General features: G+C 34.7%; 1 protein-coding gene and 1 pseudogene across 1 annotated transcript; one reads left to right on the forward strand and one right to left on the reverse strand.

Annotated features, from left to right (window-relative positions):
• Positions 1 to 7,490: 7,490 nt before the first annotated feature.
• On the reverse strand, positions 7,491 to 13,707 carry LOC121245591 (molybdate-anion transporter-like). Its single transcript, XM_041143592.1, is given in 9 exon segments — positions 7,491 to 7,920; positions 8,125 to 8,227; positions 8,808 to 8,816; positions 8,818 to 9,024; positions 9,112 to 9,377; positions 9,837 to 10,107; positions 11,189 to 11,357; positions 11,446 to 11,590; positions 13,383 to 13,707. Coding segments are annotated over 9 exon segments (1,380 nt in total). The 5' UTR covers positions 13,531 to 13,707; the 3' UTR covers positions 7,491 to 7,858.
• A 2,589-nt stretch (positions 13,708 to 16,296) lies between these two features.
• LOC121245590 lies at positions 16,297 to 19,809 on the forward strand (annotated as a pseudogene).
• Positions 19,810 to 22,783: the final 2,974 nt, after the last annotated feature.

The following is a 22,783-nucleotide window of genomic DNA, read 5'->3' on the forward strand; positions in this document are numbered from 1 at the left end:
TGAGAGTTCGGGGTGTTACTGCACCCTCGAGGGTGGGGGGTCCCCTTTCCTGCATCCTGTTCTAGCATGGCTAGGGGGCGGGGCATCCATCCCCTCAGAACATGTTTCTAGACCCAAAAAGGCCATGAACAATTTTTAGGCCATAAAATTGCTCCAAAAAAAATGTCATTTTAGCCCAGATGCCATTGTATTTGAGAATTTCTAACTTAAAAATTCTAAGTTGCATAAATGTTTTTAAAAAAATAATCTAAGGTATTACAATAATACAAACTAAAAACTTAGTAACTTCTAAGTTGTAACTAATAATCTGAGCTATTATAATAATACAAATTAATCTAAAACTATTACATATTAATCTAAAAATATTACAAATTGTAACATAATTTAAATGAATAATAAAAACACAATTAAATAACAAATTGTAGCAATATTAAAATTGACTTATGACATCATTCTACATTGACTTTGATATTAGAATTGGGGTGGTCATGGTGGTGGGAAAGTGAGTGCGCTGTGATGTGAGATTGTAAACCTGAAAAATTAATAGGAAAATAAATTAGAATTACAAATAAGAAACAAAAATCATAAATACAAACATTATATAGATATGTAAAAATTACAAATATTAAAAGTACTAACTAAGATGAGATTTAGATCAAGATAAGATCATTGAGATTAGAATTGGGTATATGACAATGAGACTATAAACGTTGAAAAAGATATAAGAAAAATAATTAGAATTACAAACATTATATCAATACAAAAAATAATTACGGAACAAATATGCAAACAATGGCAATGGTGAGTCCAATACACACAAAATCATATTGCGGCCGATCTAGATGTACCCTTATATATCGCATTTGTCCCTACCACAATTAAACTTGAAATTAATGGACTCTTTTTGCATTGTTCTTCTAAATGGACTATAATTGGGACGTACCATATCTTTTATAGTGACATCCATACACTTTACCACAATGGTTATACTTAGCTTAGGGGTTATTGAAGTCACCACTCTCTATTTTGGTGAAGTGAGACCAAACAACTTATACTTGTTTCTTGCTTGATGGGGCATGGGAGTGGGGGTAGGGGTTTGGGTAGGGGTAGGAGAGCAAGTACTAAAATCTGACTGGCTATCCATTCATGTTGACTCATAAAAATCTAAAATAATGCAAAGAATTATTCAACAATTAAAAGCATACAATCATGAACATCACAATAGTTTGGGTTTCGATACCGAAACCCAAACAGAATGTGATTTCGATATCGAAACCCCAAATTAATTTAGGGTTTCAATCCGAAACCCCAAATTAATTTAGGGTTTCAATCCGAAACCCTAAATTAAATTTAAAATCCTAAATTAATTTAGGGGTTTCAATAACATAATTAAGGGTTTCAATATGAAATCCTAAATTTATATGCACAATTTTTTTTTCATACAATCACAATTCACACAACAAATAACTCAATTTTCACAACATAATTCACAATCCCATCCTCCAAGTCCTCAAATCAACTCCATCCTCCATAACTTAAAAATAAAAAAACCTTTCAAGAGTTTGGATACTTACAACGATGGTGATGGCATGCGACTTAGGGTGGAGAGTGAGAGAGAGCGCATATCTGAGAGAGAGTGAGACAGAGATGAGAGAGATTTGAGAGTGAGGGAGGTGAGAGAGGGACTAAGCTCGGGCAGGGGGTAGTTTTAGTTATTAAGTAAAACGACGTCGTTTTGGGATACCCAAAACGGCACAATTTTATATAATGGTTCTTTTTTTTTTCATACACACACATACATACATACATACATATATATATACACAAGCCCCAAAAGATGGGTCGGGGTTGAGCCGGCCCGCTCCCACACCCGTTGGCAACCCAGTTGCCAACGGGTTACTCTGTTGCGGCATCTGGCAAACAGGGACACCGCCCCATCCACGCGGGGTCAAGTGGCAGGATGCAGGGCCCCATGCTCTCCCCTATTGAGAGTGTGCAATGATACTCCAACAGTTAGCCACTTATTTTTTGCTAATAACAATTTTATATTTTGTCGAGCTAATATGGCTGAAAGTTCTGTTCTTAAGCACTTGCTACAAATTTATGAAAATGCATATGGACAACAAAATCATTTAGACAAAAAAGCCGCGTTTCATTTCATCCATGTAGGTTGTCGTGCGCAAGGCCTACCCCTTTATGACTGAGTTTAGACTTTTTCTTTGGTTTAATATTGGAAAGATACACTTTGAATGTTGTTGAATCTACTACATCCAGGGAACATACTTTTTCAAAACATGAGCCTCTAATAATTGAAATCCATCGTCTTCTTCACTATTTTCAAGATTATGAGATTTTTCATGTTTGGAGACAAGGTAACGAAGATGCAATTATGTTAGCGCGACATACTCACAACATTGCTGATATAGTACAATGGTGGCATACTTATGTTGTTTTGTTAGTGTATTTACTGCAAACACATGTACAACACAGAACCTACTACAGACACATGTAAAGCATCAGTCAGCAGTGTAACACATGTGCAACAAACTCAAGTCTCACATCCACTTCATCTTGTGATAATACATAATTCATAGACTTGGAAAGAATATCTACAGCAGATCATGTCAGCAAGCCACAAGATATCAAGCTCTATTAACATGGAAAGTCAACTATCTGTACATGGTAACATATCAATACTTATACTCTACAATCCATTAATTTAGCACACATGTTATTTATGTCAAGTGTATTGATTGTTACCTTGTATTGCAATCAATATATATTCTATATTTCACATTGCCTATTGATTTGTACCTATTATATAATGAATAGGTAGCATATGGCTGGTGAGTTAGCCAAAAACTTTTTACTCAAATTTGTCCATGGTATCATAGCTGTCAAAAGCTCACACTCCTATCCTGGTTCCATGGCTTCACCCTCAAACAATTTGTCTACTGCTCATTTTATTTTCCATCTTTACCCAGCTCATTGGTGTAAAACTCAATGGCAAGAATTATTTATAGTGCCTGTCTCAATTAGTTCCTATACTGAGAAGCCATGATATGATGCGCATTGTGGATAGTTCTGAACCATGCCCTTCTCTCATGACCTCTAATGCTCAAGGCAAAGAGGTTCCTAATCCAGTCCATGCCCTTTGGGTGAAGTAGGACCAATTCCTTCTCGGGTGGATTAACATGACCCTCTTTGAAGCAGTACTCTCTACAGTATATGGATTGCAAATTGCTCACCAAGCCTAGATAGCTCTTGCTAGTCGATTTGCTTCACAATCATGATCTCAAGTTTCACACTTAAAAAAAAAAACTTTAGTGTCTTTCACTAGGTAACAAATCATGTACTGATTATTTGCAACATGCTAAGCTCTTAGCAATCAGTTGGCTGCAATTGGGAAACCAACTAGGATGAGGATTTAATCTCCTTCATCATCAGTGGACTTAATCCTACATTCAATGCCTTGTTACCTCTTTTACCCTTGCTACTAGAGACAATCATTTATCCTTCCTGTATTTTCAAAATGAATACTTAGTCACAAGATGCTACTTCAATACCAAACTCCTTCTCTTGACCCATCAAATTTTGCCTTGTTCATGCCCAAATCCAATACTTCACAAGCCACCAGATATCTTTCTTGCAATGGTTCACAACAATTTCAAAAGAAAAATAAAAAATGTCAAAGCATACAACTTTCCATGAAATGGACCTAACAAACCTTCTAGAGTGCGCCTTTAAAATATCAGCAACACTCCAATAGCAACACCAGCAAACCTCCATGCCAAATCTATGGAAAAAACCAATCACACAACTTGATAGCTTCCATAGGATGGACTACTCCAACCAAGGTTGACATCCTCCATCCCAACTTGCTGCTATGGTGGCTCACAATAATCGAGAGCTGGAAAAACAAACTTGGTATGTTGATAGTGGTGCAAATGCTCACATCATGAATGATTTGGAAAAACTAAATCTACAACAACCTTTCCAAGGCAATGATACAGAGCAGGGCTTCAGATTCAAAATACTGGTTATCAATTTTCCTTTCATCTACCTCTCAATTCCAACTTAGAAATGTGTTTGCATTGCCCAAAGACCTCGGCTCATATTTTATCCATCCATAAGTCTTGTTTTGATAATGATTGCCACTTTAATACTAACATCTACACATTTTTTTGTAAAGAACAATTAGACGAAGGCAACCTCTTGGAAGGCAAAGTTTGAAAATGGGTTGTATCCCTTTGTGGATTCAAGGATCTTCACTCAAAAATAAACATGCTCTTACTATTGTTATAGGCTTAAGGACCACAATTCCTACGTGGCATTTTAGACTAAGACATCTATCATTTGTACTAGTATCTTGAATAATAAAAGAGCATCAATTACCTGTTTCTCCAGACAATAATAATGAGCATCCATTTTGTGATTATTGTCAACTTGACAAAGGCAAAAAACTTCCTTTCTCTCATTCATCTCGAATTCTACTGCACCCTTAGAACTCATTCACACAGATTTATGGACATCTCATGTTCCATCTGTAAGTGCTTGTAGATATTACATAATTTTTTGTGGATGACTTCTCAAGATATACATGGTTTTATCCCCTGCACTCAAAGGCTGAAACCTATGAGTGCCTTATCAAATTTAATGTACTTGTAAAAATTCAATTCTCCTGCAAAATCAAGAAGTTGCAATCTGATGGAGGAGGTCAATTCTCCTCACTTTGTTTTCAATCATTTCTAACTCAAAATGAAATTGTGCATCGAAAGTCATGTCGATATACCTCACAACAGAAAGAGTTGGCTGAGAGAAAACTCAAATATATCCTTGAGTTTACCAGTTGAGATCTACCTTAAGATTTTCTATTTCTTGGATTACCACAATCTTGCAATTGCACAACAAGGTTCGTAACTTTTTAAGTTTTTTGTCTCATTTCCAAATTTCTTTACCACCAAGCATCGCTTTGGATTTATCTTTTTGTGCGTTGGATATTTGGATTGGATCTTAAACGGGTTCTGAGAATTAAGCTCGAGTTTTACTTATTTTTCTTCTCATTTAATGCTATGTTGTGCATTGAGTTCTTATTTTCTTTCTCATCATTTATTTTTTCTTTCCCTTTCATGATGAGAATTGTTAACTGTCGACGATACGTTGCAATCTGTCATTGATTTACCCTTTGATTGAATGGTAAGAGTAGATCTGAGTCTAAGAGTTTTTTGTTGCTAATAGTGCTTAAAAAAACGAATCATGTTCATGGCCGATTGACCTCATGCAGTTCCAAAATTGACACATGAGGCTAATTTCTGAATTGATAAAACAAATACTGAAAGCCAGATTACGAATCCAGATACCAGATGCAGGAATTTGGCTAGTTCAGGTCGAAGCTTTTCAGTTTCCATAAGAGTATAGTTTTTAAATTCTTTCATTTTTCAAAAATAAAAAAGAATATAAAAAGAAAGTTTTCATTGTTGTAACTTATGCAGTTATGAAACTTTCATATTCGTATTTTGAGGAGGCTAGACCTACTATAATTGTTGTAGGGTTTCAATGTCATTGTTGACATTTCTTTGTTATTGATGATAAAGTGGAAGCATGATGAGAATGAAATATAAAATGTTGTTAAAAGCATGATGACATTTCTATGATTAATGATTATGTCGGCAATATAATCTTCAACAAAATGTTAGACGCAATTCTTCTTAAAACTTCCTATTTAAGATATTAAAGGCTTCCCCCTTATTTGCTGCTTTTCCTTTTTCTTATTGATTCGCAGCTTGAATTATTATTTTTAATCTGTTATGGACATGGGTATTTGCTCTTGTAAAGTTTGCCGGAAGTGGAAGGTCCTGGCTGCAGACAACAATCTATGGTCTAGCCTATTCGGGAGAGATGGGGAGGAGATCATGCTGTGTTCTATACCCTATTGGTTCATAATCGTGGAAATATGTATATGAGGTTCAAGATTGTTGTCATCGAGTTGGATTGTAGGTTAATATGTTCAATTTGTTGCAGACTTCAATACCTTCAAACTTCATTCTCGCCAACCCTTTGCATGTGGGTTCAAGGAGACAAAGAAAAGTGACAACTGGTTGTACTCGAAATACCAAAAGAGAGTTCAATGGTGAAGGATCAGAAGAAGAGCAATCCTCTAGAGGGATTTTGGACAAAATACTTTTTTTCATTGGGAATTTGGAAGTTGCCTCTACAGATGCAAAGCGTGGCCGGGTGCTATAAAGGTATCTCAAGGCATCGATTCATAAATAATTTATTGTATAATCTCTGTATGTATTCTATACTCAGAAACTTAGTCGTAGGAGTGATTTGAATAATCAGTTTGGGTGGTAAATTGGTAAGGGAATATCGATATTCTATTCATTTCCATTAACATTTTCAATAAACATAATTTTCATTAACATCTTATGTCTCTTACCCCAAGTTGTATACATTTGTGCGTGTGTGTATTTTGTTTGGACCATACAGAGTACTGGAAAATGCAACGGCAAATGAAGTACATGTTTGTTGTCAAATCAATATTGGCAGTGATGGAATCAGGATTTTGTATCAATCGGCAAAGTCTAACTAAGAATAAATAAATTAACATGATTGATGTATTTTTGGGGGAAAATCTCTTATTTCCATGAAGCAGTGAATGATATTTTTAGTCAAGCATCGCACACTTTTTTTGTTAAAAATGAGCAAATATGAAATTCATATAAAAGAAATTAATTTTTTAATAATAAATTTTACTTTTTTTTAAAAGGAGTACATGACACTTGTACAATTCATAACTGTATCTAATATTACTCGCCATCTTTTGCATGGATCAACTCTAATTTATTACTCAGAAATATAAATTATAAATGGGAGTAGACGAAAAAAACAACAAACTAGTAGCATAGAAGGTCTCATATTAATACTCGGCCCCAAAATATTAATCCCGTGTCAACAGAGGAGGAATCCCTTCCGCCCCTGATCTTTCTAGCTTACTCTCTGCCCAATAAACTCAAGAAATTTTTGCAATCAGACTCATTGGTGAATGGATTGCTGCAGGGGAGCCAACAGGAGTGCAACAACTACAACTACAACAGCAGGTGCTTCTAGCCTTCTACTACACAAAAGGACTGCAAAGTGCAATTCCCACCCACATGTATAGCTAACCAAGACTGGCCGCAATGGGGGGTGGCGGTGATATGAAAAACCAGCTGACTGGAGAGAGGAAGGATTTCCCTCGAGTGTGTACGTAGCGGATGCATGTCTTATATCCAGTTTTTTTTTTTTTTTTCTTTTTTTTTTAAGGAGGGAATGGGAGGCGTTTACCTCCTAGTGATCTTCATTTGGACCTTTATATAGTTGGCAGAAGATCTATAATCAAATTTAATCTGCCATGGGGAGCTTCTTAGTGTTCATTCCACCCACTTATGAATCCAAGACCAAAATTTTTCTCTCTTTTCCATAAATCTATCTACAGAGAAAGAAAGAAATATTATAATTGAATGTGTTAAATCCATCTACAAATCGTTTTAAGCCAAAAACGAGAACATTAAAAGCATCAAGTCACAAGTGCAGTTCATCCCATTACAAAAGTAGACCTTCCCTCCCCAGAAGAATATTTGAAGATATAACTAATACACTACCATGTTGATTTAGTGACGGCCGAAAAAACAATTTAAGCAGAGATTAAATAACCACTCCCCTTGCCCTCTACCTTTGCTGGGCAGACCACTATCAATCTTATACAATATAGACTTTCGTATTAAAATGAACCATCAATCAAACAATATGACGGATGAACCCGGTGGCAGTTTTTGACCTCCCAAGATTTCCTAGTTGTCTGTCAGCTCAACATCAATTAGATGTTTAATGGTTCAGCTTCAGTATCCCTTTCCTTCAACGATGACCAATCTTCTGTTTCTGTAACAAATGCATACATAGTAGCAATTTATAAAGCATAAACATAATTGGCCATCCGATGATTCAGGTTATTAGTAACGAGCATAATATTGGACAATTTCCTTACATGTTTCTGCTCCATACAACATAAGCTAGAATCAAGTATAGTTCAGTCCATTTCTAAAGATGAATAAAAGTTGTAAGAATATAGTTCAAGGATTATACTTGGCTTCTCGGCAATCACCATGAGCCGCCTCTGCAAGATACATGCCAGCAGGAGGAAAATTGAGCACATGCCAAACATAACCGTGATGGGGAACGCATTAACCTTCAAAGATGAACCAAAAGATCTAGTTAGTGTCAGAACATGGGAGCGGTTGGGTATGAAAGGGGGGGTGGGAGAGAGAGAGAGATCAGTAACAAATCTAGAGAGTCATTTTAAAAAAAATCTGTAAAAACAGAAATTTTAAGGGTCTTTTTTTGTTATTTTTTTAAAATGGCCCACCGAAAAATATTTAATTCAACTTGGACCCCCCTTAAGCTTCAGTCCTAGCTTTGTCCCCCAAGAGAGAGAGAGTGGTTCTTTATCTCTGGCCTGGAGAGGTTTGTTCATTGAAGATTTCCCATATACACCCAAAGTATCTGCTGTATAAATGCTCTAAGAGGAGGGCCCGAAATGGGTTGGATTTGGTTATGTTTGCTTAGCTGGACATCATGTAACAACGATGTTACTCCAACCAAGGCAGAGTTTCAAATAAAGTGGTTTTAATTGGATTCGTGCCCGAACATCAGCACATATCAAAATGGGGTGGGGGGCATGTCCAGCTATCTACACATTCCCACATTCCAAAGCCAATAAATTCACAAAATTCAAGAAATATATTAGTGTTTAAAGGAGTGCAACATACATTGTACAGCAACAATGCACACAAAAATATTGAGAGGAATACGGAAGAAGTTCATGATGGTGCTCCTGGCCTCCTCAGGAATGTACTGGGACCTCATTTTCATGATGGATGGCCAGAATATTCCCACACAAGCTTCAAAAGCACAGAAGCCAAGAAGTTGAATACAGCCTGAAAATGAGATGCTTCCACCTTTCACCTTCGAAGGTGCAACCAAGAACTGTTCCAAATACTGATGTTAGAAGATGCGAGAAAGAACATAAGATAATATCAAACACCAAAGAGGCGTGATGGAAACACAACATACGGTGGTTAGAATGGGAAGCAGGAGAGAAGCGGCAGAGACTGTAAAAACAATCTGCATGTAGCTTTCTACTCTGGGTGATGATTGGGCCATCAACCGAGATGCAAGGGAGCTTCCCAACATTGAAGCCAGCATAAATGTCGCAAAGATGAAACCATGAGGGATGTCCTCTTCATTTGGGCTCAAAGCCGGAGTCCATAGAAACACAAAAGTGTACATTGAACCTTCGAACAGTGACTGTATTGCACCAAGCAATGCAATTTTCTCATCTGAATCCCAGAAAAAGTAATGATTAATGGGGGCATAAAAATGAAGCACGGCAAAAGAAAATAAAATTAGAGAACAAAGATAAATACACGACGAGGATCAAAGAAGAACTTGCAAAGCAATATCTTGGGTCCAAGAGAAAGCAAGCATTTTGTTCAAGTCCTCATAAAATGCATACCCATGCAGAACAAAACCATGAGAAAAAACAGCAAGCTAATTGCTTTCAGGTTGCCACATCGTACAGGACCATCCCATCACATGTTTCATGATCAAAGTATAATGATATTTTAAACAAGATTTCAGTTGTGGCATACTTAATCGTTAAGTGGAACTGGATGACGAATCCATTCCATGCATGCACTGAAGATATGCAATCTCGAAGGTTTCTGTTGAAGTATTTTATAGGCTTCGGTAGTATTTAAAAGAATAAAATGAATGCATAGTGAAAATTGGTATTCTACCAGAAGCAATGGCCACAGCAGCACCCCTGAATTGGGTAAGCAAGTCCTTGCTCTCGGAAGGATCTCCATAGTTCTCTGTCCATGATGATAAAATGACAGCCATACCAATGGCAAGAAAGCAAGAAGCAGCATCGAAGGGTGCCACGGGGCCAAGAGCCAAGGAATCAACAAGTAAATTACCAAACAATCCAGCAACAATGGCAACCAAACCATTGCCAAGAAATATAGCCTTTGAGAATGTGATTGACAACCATTGTTGTTCAAAACCCCTCTGCACATATGGGGAAAAACGCAATTAAGATTCATTAATATGAGGAGATAAAGGTCAGAGGAGAGATATCAATATCCAGCGTTGATTATACATGAAGTTCCGAAGACAGTGAAAAATGCAATAAACTCAGAACTATATGCTTTACATGCCTAAAAATGATTCAGGAAGTAGGAATAGGAGAATACAAAGAATGGAAGTGGAACACCATGCTGAAAACGTGGTATAAAAAAGTGCTTCCAAATAACTAAAATTTTTATACATAAACCTAAAGAAAAGTCATCCTAAAGTTCAAATTATGTACAGAACGATGCAGTTAATATTTCTGGTTCTACGTTTAGACAACCAGGACAGTAAGCAGCCTTTCCTTTTTTTACTCTCTTGATTTCTTGCTTCCCTTCTTCACAGTGTTGTTACTATTTTTTCTTATAGATTTTTAGGGGACATGGAAGGTTAAAATAATTTTCTGTGGCATAATTATAATTGCATAAATGTATAGTTATCTGACATAATTTTTTCTTTTATGAATAAGAAATTTTTTTGAGACAAGTAGCAAGGCAAAGCCATTATCTGACATAATTAATTGCATGGGATTGGTCAAGATTTAATTATTGTGTTTATTTATTCCTGTTTTGGGTATTTTACTGCTCGGTACTTAATCTGGCCAGACATTTGGCTTAACTCAAGAGATGAAACAAATGCTTATATAAAAAACAAATGTCAAAATTAAATTGAAATATATAAGAAATATTTTTGCACCTGGACCCCCATGCCACCTGCAGGAGGGCAGGATAAATTGATCTAATTAATAAATCTTTGGAAAATTAAAATTAGTTATGCTGATTGGTCAGCCAATTATAACTCTCATCCATAAGACCCGGAGGCTTCAACTACACAGGTTCTCCCTTAGGTTATTAATCACAATCAAGCATAAAGAGACTATGATGGCCACAAGGCACCTGTTGTCAGTGTTTAGGCCGTCCTGATGGACTACTCAGAAGAATATCGATATCAATAACATGTCTGAAAGCAACTATGTCGGTAAACAATAACTAATATAGTGAAAGGGTAAAGCAACCCTCACCTTGTTGTGTTCTGCAACAAGCCATGACTCAAAGGCTGAGAACAGAAGGGAAGTGGCAATACCTCCCAAAATGCGGCCCACCATCAAAACCTTGTATTGAGGAAAGTGCTTGGTGATGCAGCTCAAGATGTATGTTATGCAGTATGTCACACATGCCCTCTTTCGGCCCCTGTATTCAGAGCATAAAGGAAAAATATAGTGAGAAACGAATCCAATCAATCAATAATAAAAAAACGACAGCTCTGAGAAAATCTCACTGTTTGTCAGCCAGAGATCCAACAATTGTCCCAAACAGCATGGAGGACCCAAATCCAGCAATAAAAAGCTGTCCAATCTCCCCTTTCCCAAAACCATATTGACTATAAAGATAGTAGACATAAGGACCCTGCAACCAATCCCCGGCTATTGCCACATAAATAGCAACCATTAGACAAATGATTGCAGCTATCAATGGTTAACTTCAGTAAAAAAAACCTTTTGTCCTTTCCACTTACGACCTCGATAAGTATTTATAATTATAGGTAAAAAAAATTATCATTCATATTGGTTTCAACTATTATAAAGGTACAGTTGTGAGGTTTACCATTTCAGATATAAGATGCAGGCTTACCAGTTAATTGCCAACAAAGGGCACCTGTATGAATTAGGTAGGACATTCCCCTAAGATTGCTTACTCTTCAACTATACTTGGCTGTATATTTTTATGCTGTTATCATTTATTGTTAAGTCTTACTAGTTGACTGTAATATCTGGAGTTTGGGCACTTCAGCCCTGTACTTTGATTTTCCTTTTAAAAAGTTCTTCATGAATCGGTTAGTGATTTTAAAAATAACAAATATTAACATAAAAAGTAAAACGGATTCAGCATGTGACAATGAAAGTAGAAATTGAAGTAATGATATTATATGCCCAGTTTTGTCCAGGAGTATAATGTCTTTAAATTGTTAATAACTTCATGTTTCTTGTTGGTGGATGGAAATGACTCTAAAAACAGCCACTATTTAGACCCAAATTAGATTAGAAGTTGTTAAACAATATTACCAATTCAATGGGTCATAAAAAATTGAGACATTGGAGTGCAGAGTGCCTGATGTAAACCAAAAGAATTACAGTTAGATGATCAAAACTGGAATATATCCACCGAATGCAGAACGCAACATGGTCTCGAAACCAACTAAAGCCCGCTGACATTATCGATCACAAGTCAAAGCATAGTCCTCTTGTATGAGGACTATGTTTATGGCCATAGAAAACAAAAATAGAGGATGTAACATCTGAAAACAACAATACTCCTCTTGGTTGCTAAGAAAACAATGAAAGAGAAAACATGATTTTGAAGAAAAATGATATCTATCATCTTCTCACCATCCCCTTATGTGGTATCAACTGATTGGAAGATATGTAAAGGATGATAAATAGTTTTCCAATCACTTGATGTCACATTAGATGATGATGTAAAGATGATGGTTAAAAGGATGATGAATAGTATTCTCAATCCTGAATGGTTTGCTTTCTGTCTAATTTGTGCACAAGCTCAATTCGAGCAAAATGCTCTGCTCTCTCCGTTCTTAAATAACCAAAACATTATCACAAAAAATCTTGTTTCCTTTCTTCAAGTTCCTGGGCAACCAATCAGAGGGACAAAAGGACATTTAAAATAATCAGTTTACGATCTACGCCAAAATACTTTCTACTTCCACGAATGCAATCCAGATCCACTGGTCTCAATCAATTCATAATCAAAGCAACAAACTTTCAGTGTGTCACTTTCGCCTTAATTTTGAAAGGCAGCACTTTCTCTCCTCTAATCCTTTTAATATCTAATATGTAAATCAAAGCATGCCTTCACCTCTCTTCTAATCCTTTCGCTGCCAAAATCAATAAAAGCAAAGCAGTCCTAAATTGCCCATTAAACAATCAACGAAAAGCAATGCATACATATCCAGATAACAAGCAAGATCCCGGGAAAAAAAACAAAAAACAAAAAAACAAAACAAAACAAAAATAAAAGAGCATTCTTAATTCACAGATCTCAGATCAGATCTAAGTTCAGCAAACCCACAAACGTAAAGACAGAGATAAAGCACACATTGAGGGTTGTAAAAATAGTGATAGCAAGATCCGAAGAGAGATTAAGATGCAGAATGTGTAATTTGGTATGTGGGATTATGCGGGGGGCTAAACGGTAGCGTACCCATCATGAGAGAGTAAACAAGAAGGTAATTGTTCTTGAAGGAACTGAAAGCAGGCGAGGTGTTGACACGATCCTTGTTTTTGCTCAGCTCCAGTGCTGCCACCACCGCTCCCAATCCCCCAAACACCAAGTAGTAGAACATCTCCATTTTCACACTTTTCGCAGAGCCACTCGAATCAGAAAGAGAGAGAACCGAGAGGGAAATGCCACTTCCTCTAAACTCTCCTCTCCTCTCCTCCCTTCCCTGCAAACCAACTGAGAAATGGACTATATAAAGCAACACTTGCCTTGCGCAGAAGGACGCGGTTTTCACACTAGTGTAAATCCAACTTGACGTTCGGCTGCCACGTGCCGAGATCAGGCTCGTCCGATTTATTTTATACGGAGGTCCGTCGGTGTCGGTGGTTCTGCTACGCACTACCCAGTGGGAAGGTAGGCTCTTTGATACTTAAATTCCTCAAATTTCACGTCCTACGTACGTGACAATATTATTTTTAATTAATCTTATTTCACGTCCTACTAATTTTTTTTAATAATATTTTTTTTTTTTAATTTTATGATTATAATAGTTATAGATTTCAATGTTAAGAGATAGCATAGATATATTTTATATATGCGTGTGCGTAAACATTTAGGTTGGTTTGGTTTCAGATGAGGTGATATGATTTTAAATGAAAGATAAAAATTAAAAATAATATTATTAAAATATTATTTTTTAATATTATTATTGTTTTAAAATTTAAAAAAATTAAATTGGTATTTTAAAAAATTAAATTATTTATTATATTTTGTGTGAGAATTTGAAAAAGTTATAATGCTTAGATGTGATGAGATGAGATGAAATGAGGTGAAACATTTTCTGAATCTAAACTGAGCCTACTTCTTCTGTTAATTATCTAACAAAAGTGTTACAATTACTAAGAGATTTTTACAAATTGACATAATTTTATATAATATGTTAGATCTATTTTACAATAAAAATTAGTATACAATCTAAAATATGAGATCAAAACAAATCAATTTGTGGATTTATTTTTATAGAATTGTTTGTGGCTAAATCGTTTTTCATCATGTAATTCTCAAACAGGCATAAAAAACACATTATAAAAAAAAAAAATCAACTGTAAATCTAAATATAACTCGATAATAAGTTCAAGCTCGATCGATTCGTATTCAAACAAAAATTAAAAAATTAGAATTTGAACATTCAGTAAATATTAATTAGATATTTAATTAAGAAGGGAGGTTCTAATTAGAGATGATTTATATAATTAGGAGGGTTTAAATCAAGATGCTTTTGAAATATACGTATATATGATGATTTGATAGACATTTAATATCCATAAAACAAGACAAAACAATTAGAGTGTCGGCAATGCACAGTGCCAGAAATAATTGAGCTATTTTAGTTACGGTTTGAATAATAAAATGAGACGAGACGAGACGAGACAAAAGATTCTCAAAGCCAGCAAAAACTTATCAAAGATATATTTGGTTTGAAGTTAATAATTTTCTAACTCAAATTATTTAGTTTCAGCATGAAAGAGATTGATGACCACAATCAAAGGCGAGGAGGCAGAATAAAGAGGCATGTGCTTGTTGGTCAGCGTCATACGTCTTTGCATGATTGCAGCATCATGCTGTATATACATGTTGACCTCCAAGACGTCGCCTTCTTATTTAATTGCCATGCTCCCAACATGTTCCTATTACTGCTGCACCCATTTCAACTCTACCAAGTAGATAAATATATAAAGTGAATCTTATGATATTTATTATTAAAAATAATTTGTAAAAGTTTTAAATAGACAAGTCTTGTGTAAGTTTTTATAAAAAAAATAGATCTCACTTTGAAAAGTGTATAAAAAAATAAATTTTTTTAGTGAGATCTACTTTTTTACAGAGAGCTTACACAAAATTTATCTATTTAAAATTTGTACCTAATATTATTCATTTATTATTGTCTGTGTTATTTTTTTTTTTGATATCATTAAATACTCAAGAAATGCTGAAGGATAGATTTCAAGTTTCTTTTTTTATTTTTATTTTTTTTTTTTGATCGGTAAGGATAGATTTCAAGTTTCTATCTTTGTATCCCTTGAAATTCTCGAGTTTAAATAAATCACTAATTTCGATTAAGAATTTGAGAAAATATTTCATTCTCTACCTAACCCACATCCAACATTCCAACTCATTAAAAGACAAGGGATTTTATTTAAAAATATATATATATTTATATATATACATATATTGTTTACTTGTTTTCTGTTGTACTGTGTAAAGATCCCTTGAATTTTGCAGTAGAAATTTATTCTCTACCTTATTGACATAGAGAAAACTAACACCATTTGAGCTAGAAAACGAAGTGATGGTGTTGACTTCTAGTACTTGAAAGTTTAAACCATGCTTCAACATCTTCCAAGTACAACAGTACTATCCAAAGTCAAGTCTGTATTAATTATTTTAAAAATAAAGTTCAATTCATATATAGCAGCTCGAATTTGATAAAGTTAGCAGCACAGAATTAATAAAGTTTTTATGACAGAATTAAGAAAGTTTTTATGTGGAAGTCTAGGGCCAAAAGTACTATTTTAACAAGAAAAATTATATTTACAGCGGTAAAATGTGTAAGCGTGCATAGTCTTTTTAAAAAAAGTGTTTTATATATAGAATCTACATAAAAAAATTAATTTTTTAATAATTAAACTTCACTCTTTTTCAAAAAGATTATGCAGTACTTACACATTTTAACTGTATTTAACGAAAATGTAGAATAGAGAAACTCTAAAAGACCAATTGCAGCCAACTGGGATGAATGAATGGCCCTTTTGAAGCCCTGCAGGAAAACAAAGTGATGGGGTTGAAAGATATCCAATTGGAACAGACTTTAAAATATCCACCACAAACTCGGATTCTCTACACAGCTAAATATCCAAAACACCCATGACCATGCCACCTGATCCCCATAAGTACCCAAAAGATCTATCAACATAACTAAACCAGAATAAGCAAAAGCAGCAGAAGGATACATGTATAGGCTGTGAACTACTCGAGACTTCGAAAACTCCATAGCTGTTTGAAGCTTTCGATCTAGAATGGCAACTTTGCCTTCAATTACCCTGAGTCCATCATCTTCATCATCTTTACAGCCTTATTATATCTATTCCTCGCTGCCAACGTTTTCTCCAAAACATACTCTTGATCACCATCCGTGCAGGTTCAGATCCCCGAGGCAAAGATTGTCATCAAAGGCTGTACCAAGAGGCCTGAGACTCCGAAGTGCAGCCACAAAAACCTGCAAGAACACCAGGTACATCTTTTTCTAGTCTACATGTAATTAATAAGAATCTCCATACATTTTTCAAGACGACATGATCACTGAAATAGAGATATGTTTGTTTTGATATATGTTCGTCTGTTTGATATGTTTATCTCCTAGATTGACACTGATTTTCATTCTTTTTCTACTTCTTTCTTGGAGGGATCAGCTGAAGAAGACTGGAAGATTAAGAGGGAGTATCTGCTACAGAAAAAGGTACTGCCCCCACCTCTAGCTTTGATTCACAGAGACTGAACATAAAGTACTAATACTACAATTCTGAAACGTAAAGCAGACACATTTCCGTCAAACCACACAAACATATTGAAAGAGAATGACAATAATTTGTGCCAGACTTGCTGTCTTGAAAGGGTTTGTGGTACTTTGAATGAAATGCAAGCAAGAATCAGGAGACTAAACTCAAGGGAATTATTTGGTGATGGATTTTTGGGAATATAGATGGATATATCTGGATGTTTTTTTCTATTTTTCAGGTAAGGAGTGTGGATGTAAAGGAAGCTCTACGCCTTCAGAAAGAAAACAACTTTGTGATTCTTGATGTGCGGCCTGAAGCAGAATTTAAAGAGGTAATCTGCTTACTATATGTTATCTAGATTTGCTACAGAGAAATCAAAATAAGTGGAAAACTCTAACTGCAATTGAACCTGTAATATTCATTAAACAATGCATTCTTCACTTCTTATTCTTTCTATGTTAAGCTTTTATGGCCATCTGAGTAATAAATATGATGCCATGAAGTAGAGTTATTTTTCCTCTACTTAAGATAATGCTTTTCTGGGTGTAGGCTCATCCACCAGGTGCTATTAATGTGCAAATATATAGGCTTATAAAGGAATGGACAGCTTGGGACATTGCCAGACGTGCTGCATTTGCATTTTTTGGCATCTTCTCTGGTACAGAAGAGAATCCAGAGTTCATGAAAAGTATGTAACAGTTACCTAATAATGTCTTCACACTGTTACATTGATTTTTGACAATCTAGAGTTTTAGAAAGTAACATATTGTTTGAGTATGCTTCCAGCTGTAGAGTCAAAATTGGATAAAGAAGCAAAGATAATAGTAGCCTGCTCATCTGGGGGACGATGAAACCAACCCAAAATCTCCCAGAAGGTCAACAGTCAAGGTAGGTCCAATCCTTCAGTTTATGCCAATTCTCTCTTATTTACCCACCCTCGAGACTTCATTGAACCTTACTATGGATAACTTTTGCATCTGCATTAAAATATAGTCAGAATGTTCAAAATACATTGATCCAATGGCTTATCAAAGCAGCTCAAGTAATTAAGGAAAGCATGCTTCAACAAGGATAATCAATAAAGTTGTTAATACAATATCTCTAGGTTATAAATGAAGCTAGACGGTATTCTTTATGCTCGCCAAATTTGCATTTAGTAGAATTCTTTTGGAACATTTGTATTTCATGCCGACTGGGTATGTTATTGCATTCAGATGTAGAGACATAAGTAGTTGTATAAGGTCAGATGATACTCATCCACCAGGCAGAACATGGTGTTCAGTGTTCATCCTGGTCACTCTGTCCTGCTTGTTTATTCCTGAGTCACATAGTTGTGGTGAAAGTAAATAATGAAGGAAAATATTTTAACCATAAAGAGATTACATAAAGGTAAACCACAAAACTAATGTGGTTTGATGTGATACGTCAGATTATAAAGTTACTTTTATTATAAAGTATATCTAACAGATTCCATGAAATTACATTAGTTTGTGGATTTTATTTTATATAATCTCTTTGTGTCTCCTCTCATAAATACATATTCGCCATAATTACTACTTTTCATTCTAGTCTGTCACATCCATAGGTGTGATTGGAGAGGACAGAATTTAAGATGAAGAAACCAGTTTTTTCTCTCAATATTAATAAATGGGTAGTGATAGGGTAGTACCCATTTACTACTCATAGTTCATTTCAAGTTTTTTATTTTTTTATCATATTTTTTAAGTATTTTTAAACATTCTTAGGCATTAAGAAAAAATTAAAAAAATATATAATTTTACTAATAGTCACTTTCTTAACCATTAAGTAAAATAAAAAATATAATATAAAATCAAATATAAAATATAAAAATGAGTAATAAATGATTTCAAGTTTTTTATTTTTTTATCATATTTTTTTAAGTATTTTTTTAAACATTCTTAGGGCATTAAGAAAAAATTAAAAAAATATATAATTTTACTAATAGTCACTTTCTTAACCATTAAATAAATAAAAAATATAATAAAAAAATATAAAAATGAGTAATAAATGATTTCAAGTTTTTTTATTTTTTTATCATGTTGTTTAAGTATTTTTTAAAACATCTTAGGCATTAAGAAAAAATTAAAAAAATATATAATTTTACTAATAGTCACTTTCTTAACCATTAAGTAAAATAAAAAATATAATATAAAATCAAATATAAAATATTATAAAATGGAGTAATAAATGAATTTCAAGTTTTTTATTTTTTTATCATATTTTTTAAGTATTTTTTAAACATTCTTAGGGCATTAAGAAAAAATTAAAAAAATATATAATTTTACTAATAGTCACTTTCTTAACCATTTAAGTAAAATATAAAAATATAATAAAAAATATAAAATGAGTAATAAATGATTTCAAGTTTTTTTATTTTTTATCATGTATTAAAATCAAATTATAAAAAATATAAAATAAGTATAAAAATGAGTAGTAGGAGGATAGTAATCCTATCGTTTTCCTTAATAAATATGGCCCATCTCTTTCTCACAAGGTTCAATGTTTACAAAATGCTACTTCGTTCAGGTCACTGATAGCGGCTACTTGCTTGTTCACTCAACGGTTAATACCCATGTCTTCCACTTAGAAGGGGGCCTTTACACATGGTTCAAAGAAGACTTGCCGACAGTTTCAGAAGAGTGAACAGCCAAATGGTGATTCCAGATTAACTAAATTTTTGTCCCCAAATGAGAATGTAAATTACTTCTCATCGTTATTGACTCTGCTTTTGTCCTAAGTTGAACTTCTCTATATGACGAACGATTGTCGTATTGGAAGGCTTTTTTTTTTTTTTTTTTTTGTAAGTAAAGTAGGAAATTATTATAAGTGAAGACATCTCTCCTTTGGAACCTAATATATGATGTTTATTATGGAACCAGAGCTTATTTCTCACTGGGATGAACCTCTGGTCCTCTACCCATCCCCAACTTGACAACGATGGATAGGCAACCTAGCTTTCTACTAAATGATGCACAGGCAACGATGTAATAAACCACTTTGTGTAAAACACATTATAGTTATTATAAAAAAAGGAAGTTGAAAAAAAAACCGAGTATTTTTTATAAGGAAATACTTCAATCACAAAGTGATTTTCAAAAGCAATCTCACAAATTGACTATATGCCGAGACTTCCACATGGAAGATGAGTTGGATGTATCAATTAGCGGGAGATTTTTCTTACTAAATATAAACAACACCCAAGTTATGTTTTTTATGTTTCTTAGTTGGGAAATGATACTCTCGGAGGAATATCACCGACAAAAGTCACCGTCTTTTTTTATTTAATAGTTAAGGAAGGGTTTTTTAATGAGTTTGTAACTTTTTTAAATGGTTAGGGGTTTAAAAAAAAAGAGTAATTTTACATAAAACCAAAAAAAAATCAGGTTCGGTGGGTGTAGCAGCACCTTCCCAGTTTCCCCCTCTCAGTTTAAGAGCTTTTCAAATGATCCTAATGTTAATGAAGAACTTCATTTGTTTCTCAAAACATTCGACTCAACAGTAATACATGACATGACAGTAACAAAGATCTCAGGCACAAGATCCCAATTTAAGCAATGAAATATTCACGCAACCTTACTTAAAAGAATAATAGTCACAATAATTAAGGAGGGAAGCTCAGAAAATTCAACCTCTGGCTCAAAACTATCATGGTCTTGAACTAATGTAACCCTCACTCCCCTAGAAACAGTACCGAATCTAGTAAGTTGGAACTTCAAAGTCCTAGAAATCATCACAAGAGGCTTAGTGATCCTCCAGAGATTGAATTGTTAAGTTTCTCAACATCTATTAAGCTGAAGTTGAGGCTGATTGTCCTTGTAATTGAGCAATGGATGTTGAGATAATTCACCTAAACAGGAAGATGATTTCCTACATCCTTTTAACATGTAACAAACAAACAATATTGGCCAGATGCACCAAATTCCAAACAACCTAATAAATCGTATAGAAGAAAACTATCAGGAGGAAATAGTATCATTGCATTCCGAAGGACACAACATTCTCTTAAAATAAAATACAATACAAAAAGCAACAAAAGTAAAAACACAGAGGATGCTATATAGTTTCAAACAAAGCAGAGAGTTTTGCTACAACATGAGCCACCCCAGCATGGTTCATGTTATACATAATTTGTGACAATATCGTAACAAAGCTGTCACTAGGCAAGAGTGCCACCAAGCCATTCTAGCCCTTCATAGGAAAAAAAAAAGAAAAGAAAAAAAAAAGAAAAGAAAGATTCTGTAACGAAATGAAACCTAAAGAAGCTTTACAAGGTGTCTATGAGACAATTAGTCTTCTCTTCCCTTCCAAACCTGTGAGATAAGTAATCAGGAAGAAGTTTCCTGAAGCCTATATATAGTGATTTCCTGCTGTTTAAAGTTACCGCCGTCCTCTCATCGACTAGAACAAGATTCAAATAATACTTCACACTGAATTTGTTATTGATATTTCGATGCGTAGGTGTCAGTTCATAAGGGCTAAGGAACAGTCTGATTGGAATTGATTCACCTGTAAAATCAAGCACATGATGATCAGCCATTCCAGTTATGGGCAATCAAATAACATAACTGTCATTTGAAATTCAGAACCTTAAGAAATTTATCTTATAAATGCAATTACCTTTGACGTGATTATCCAATAACTGAACAGATTCAGTCAGTTTCATGTCATTAAACGCGTGTTTGTTTATTTTAGGCCTATATAAAGAATCGGACTCTGGTTTGTCTTAAGTCAATTCTCCTAGTGCTTTTCAATTGAACATCACTCCATGTGATTTAAAACGATCAACTGGTCCTGTTAAAGTTCCATTCATAAACATTTAGCTATGCTAAATAGTACCAGCTAGTAGTTGGAAGGTAGAAAGCAAACTACTGACAAATATCACTAAAGCCGCCTTAACTGAATAATGAACTATACTTTAAAAAAAAAAAAATGAATTATTGAACATAAACAATATGGTTTTCTACTATAATGATTTGATAAGAGGAGGAAAAGAGGTCTTTATAACCAGAACAATGTAGAGCCAACGAAAAAACAAGAACACCAATGAAAGTACTACACCACTGCCTCCATACTAGAAAAAACTGGAGCTGCGTCCCAGTTGTAGACTTCCTTCGTTCCTATGACCCTTGTTGATTTTGAAATTTGACTGGCCATCCCTTTTCTATGAGTTGCTTTCATGAACGGAAAATGAACTTTGCTCCTCTATGCACTAGGCGCACCCATGGATGGTGGGAAAGGAAAGGATTCATCCTTTGCAGCATTTCAAAGTGACATTCTACCTGGTCATTAAATCAGATCTCTACTTTGGTAGAATAAGGAGTTTACTATGGTCAGTGCAGTGAGATTTTGAGAACTAATCGTGCCTTTACACGTGCACCTAGAGACAAGACTGCTGAGCCCACTCTAGCTCAGCAACACCACCCATGGCGCGAAGCCACCTGAGAAGTAAGCTATTACATTGATGAGCTGGATCTATAGGGAGCCAAAGAGCAACGCAGTAGATAAGATAGAATAAGCGCGTTAGGCCCCTAATAGAGTAGGGAGACATTTAGGAAATAAACTTGAAACGTAGAGCCCAAGGGGGAAAGAAGAAGTTAGTGGTCATGGCACCCTAGTTGATGACATTCCTCTCTGCAACTGGCACTTGAGGAACCATGGGGCACTCATGCGGATCATGTCTTAGGATGAGATGCCAGCATAAGGAAATCTGGGACCTCCTGTGGGAATGATTGGATTGGAAGATCCAAGACTAAAAATAGTGGTATTTGCTAGCGACAACATAATGGAGGCAGTCAATCAAAATAT

This window comes from Juglans microcarpa x Juglans regia, unplaced genomic scaffold (assembly GCF_004785595.1).
Source record: "Juglans microcarpa x Juglans regia isolate MS1-56 unplaced genomic scaffold, Jm3101_v1.0 JmScfU0073, whole genome shotgun sequence".
Classification (NCBI taxonomy): domain Eukaryota; kingdom Viridiplantae; phylum Streptophyta; class Magnoliopsida; order Fagales; family Juglandaceae; genus Juglans; species Juglans microcarpa x Juglans regia.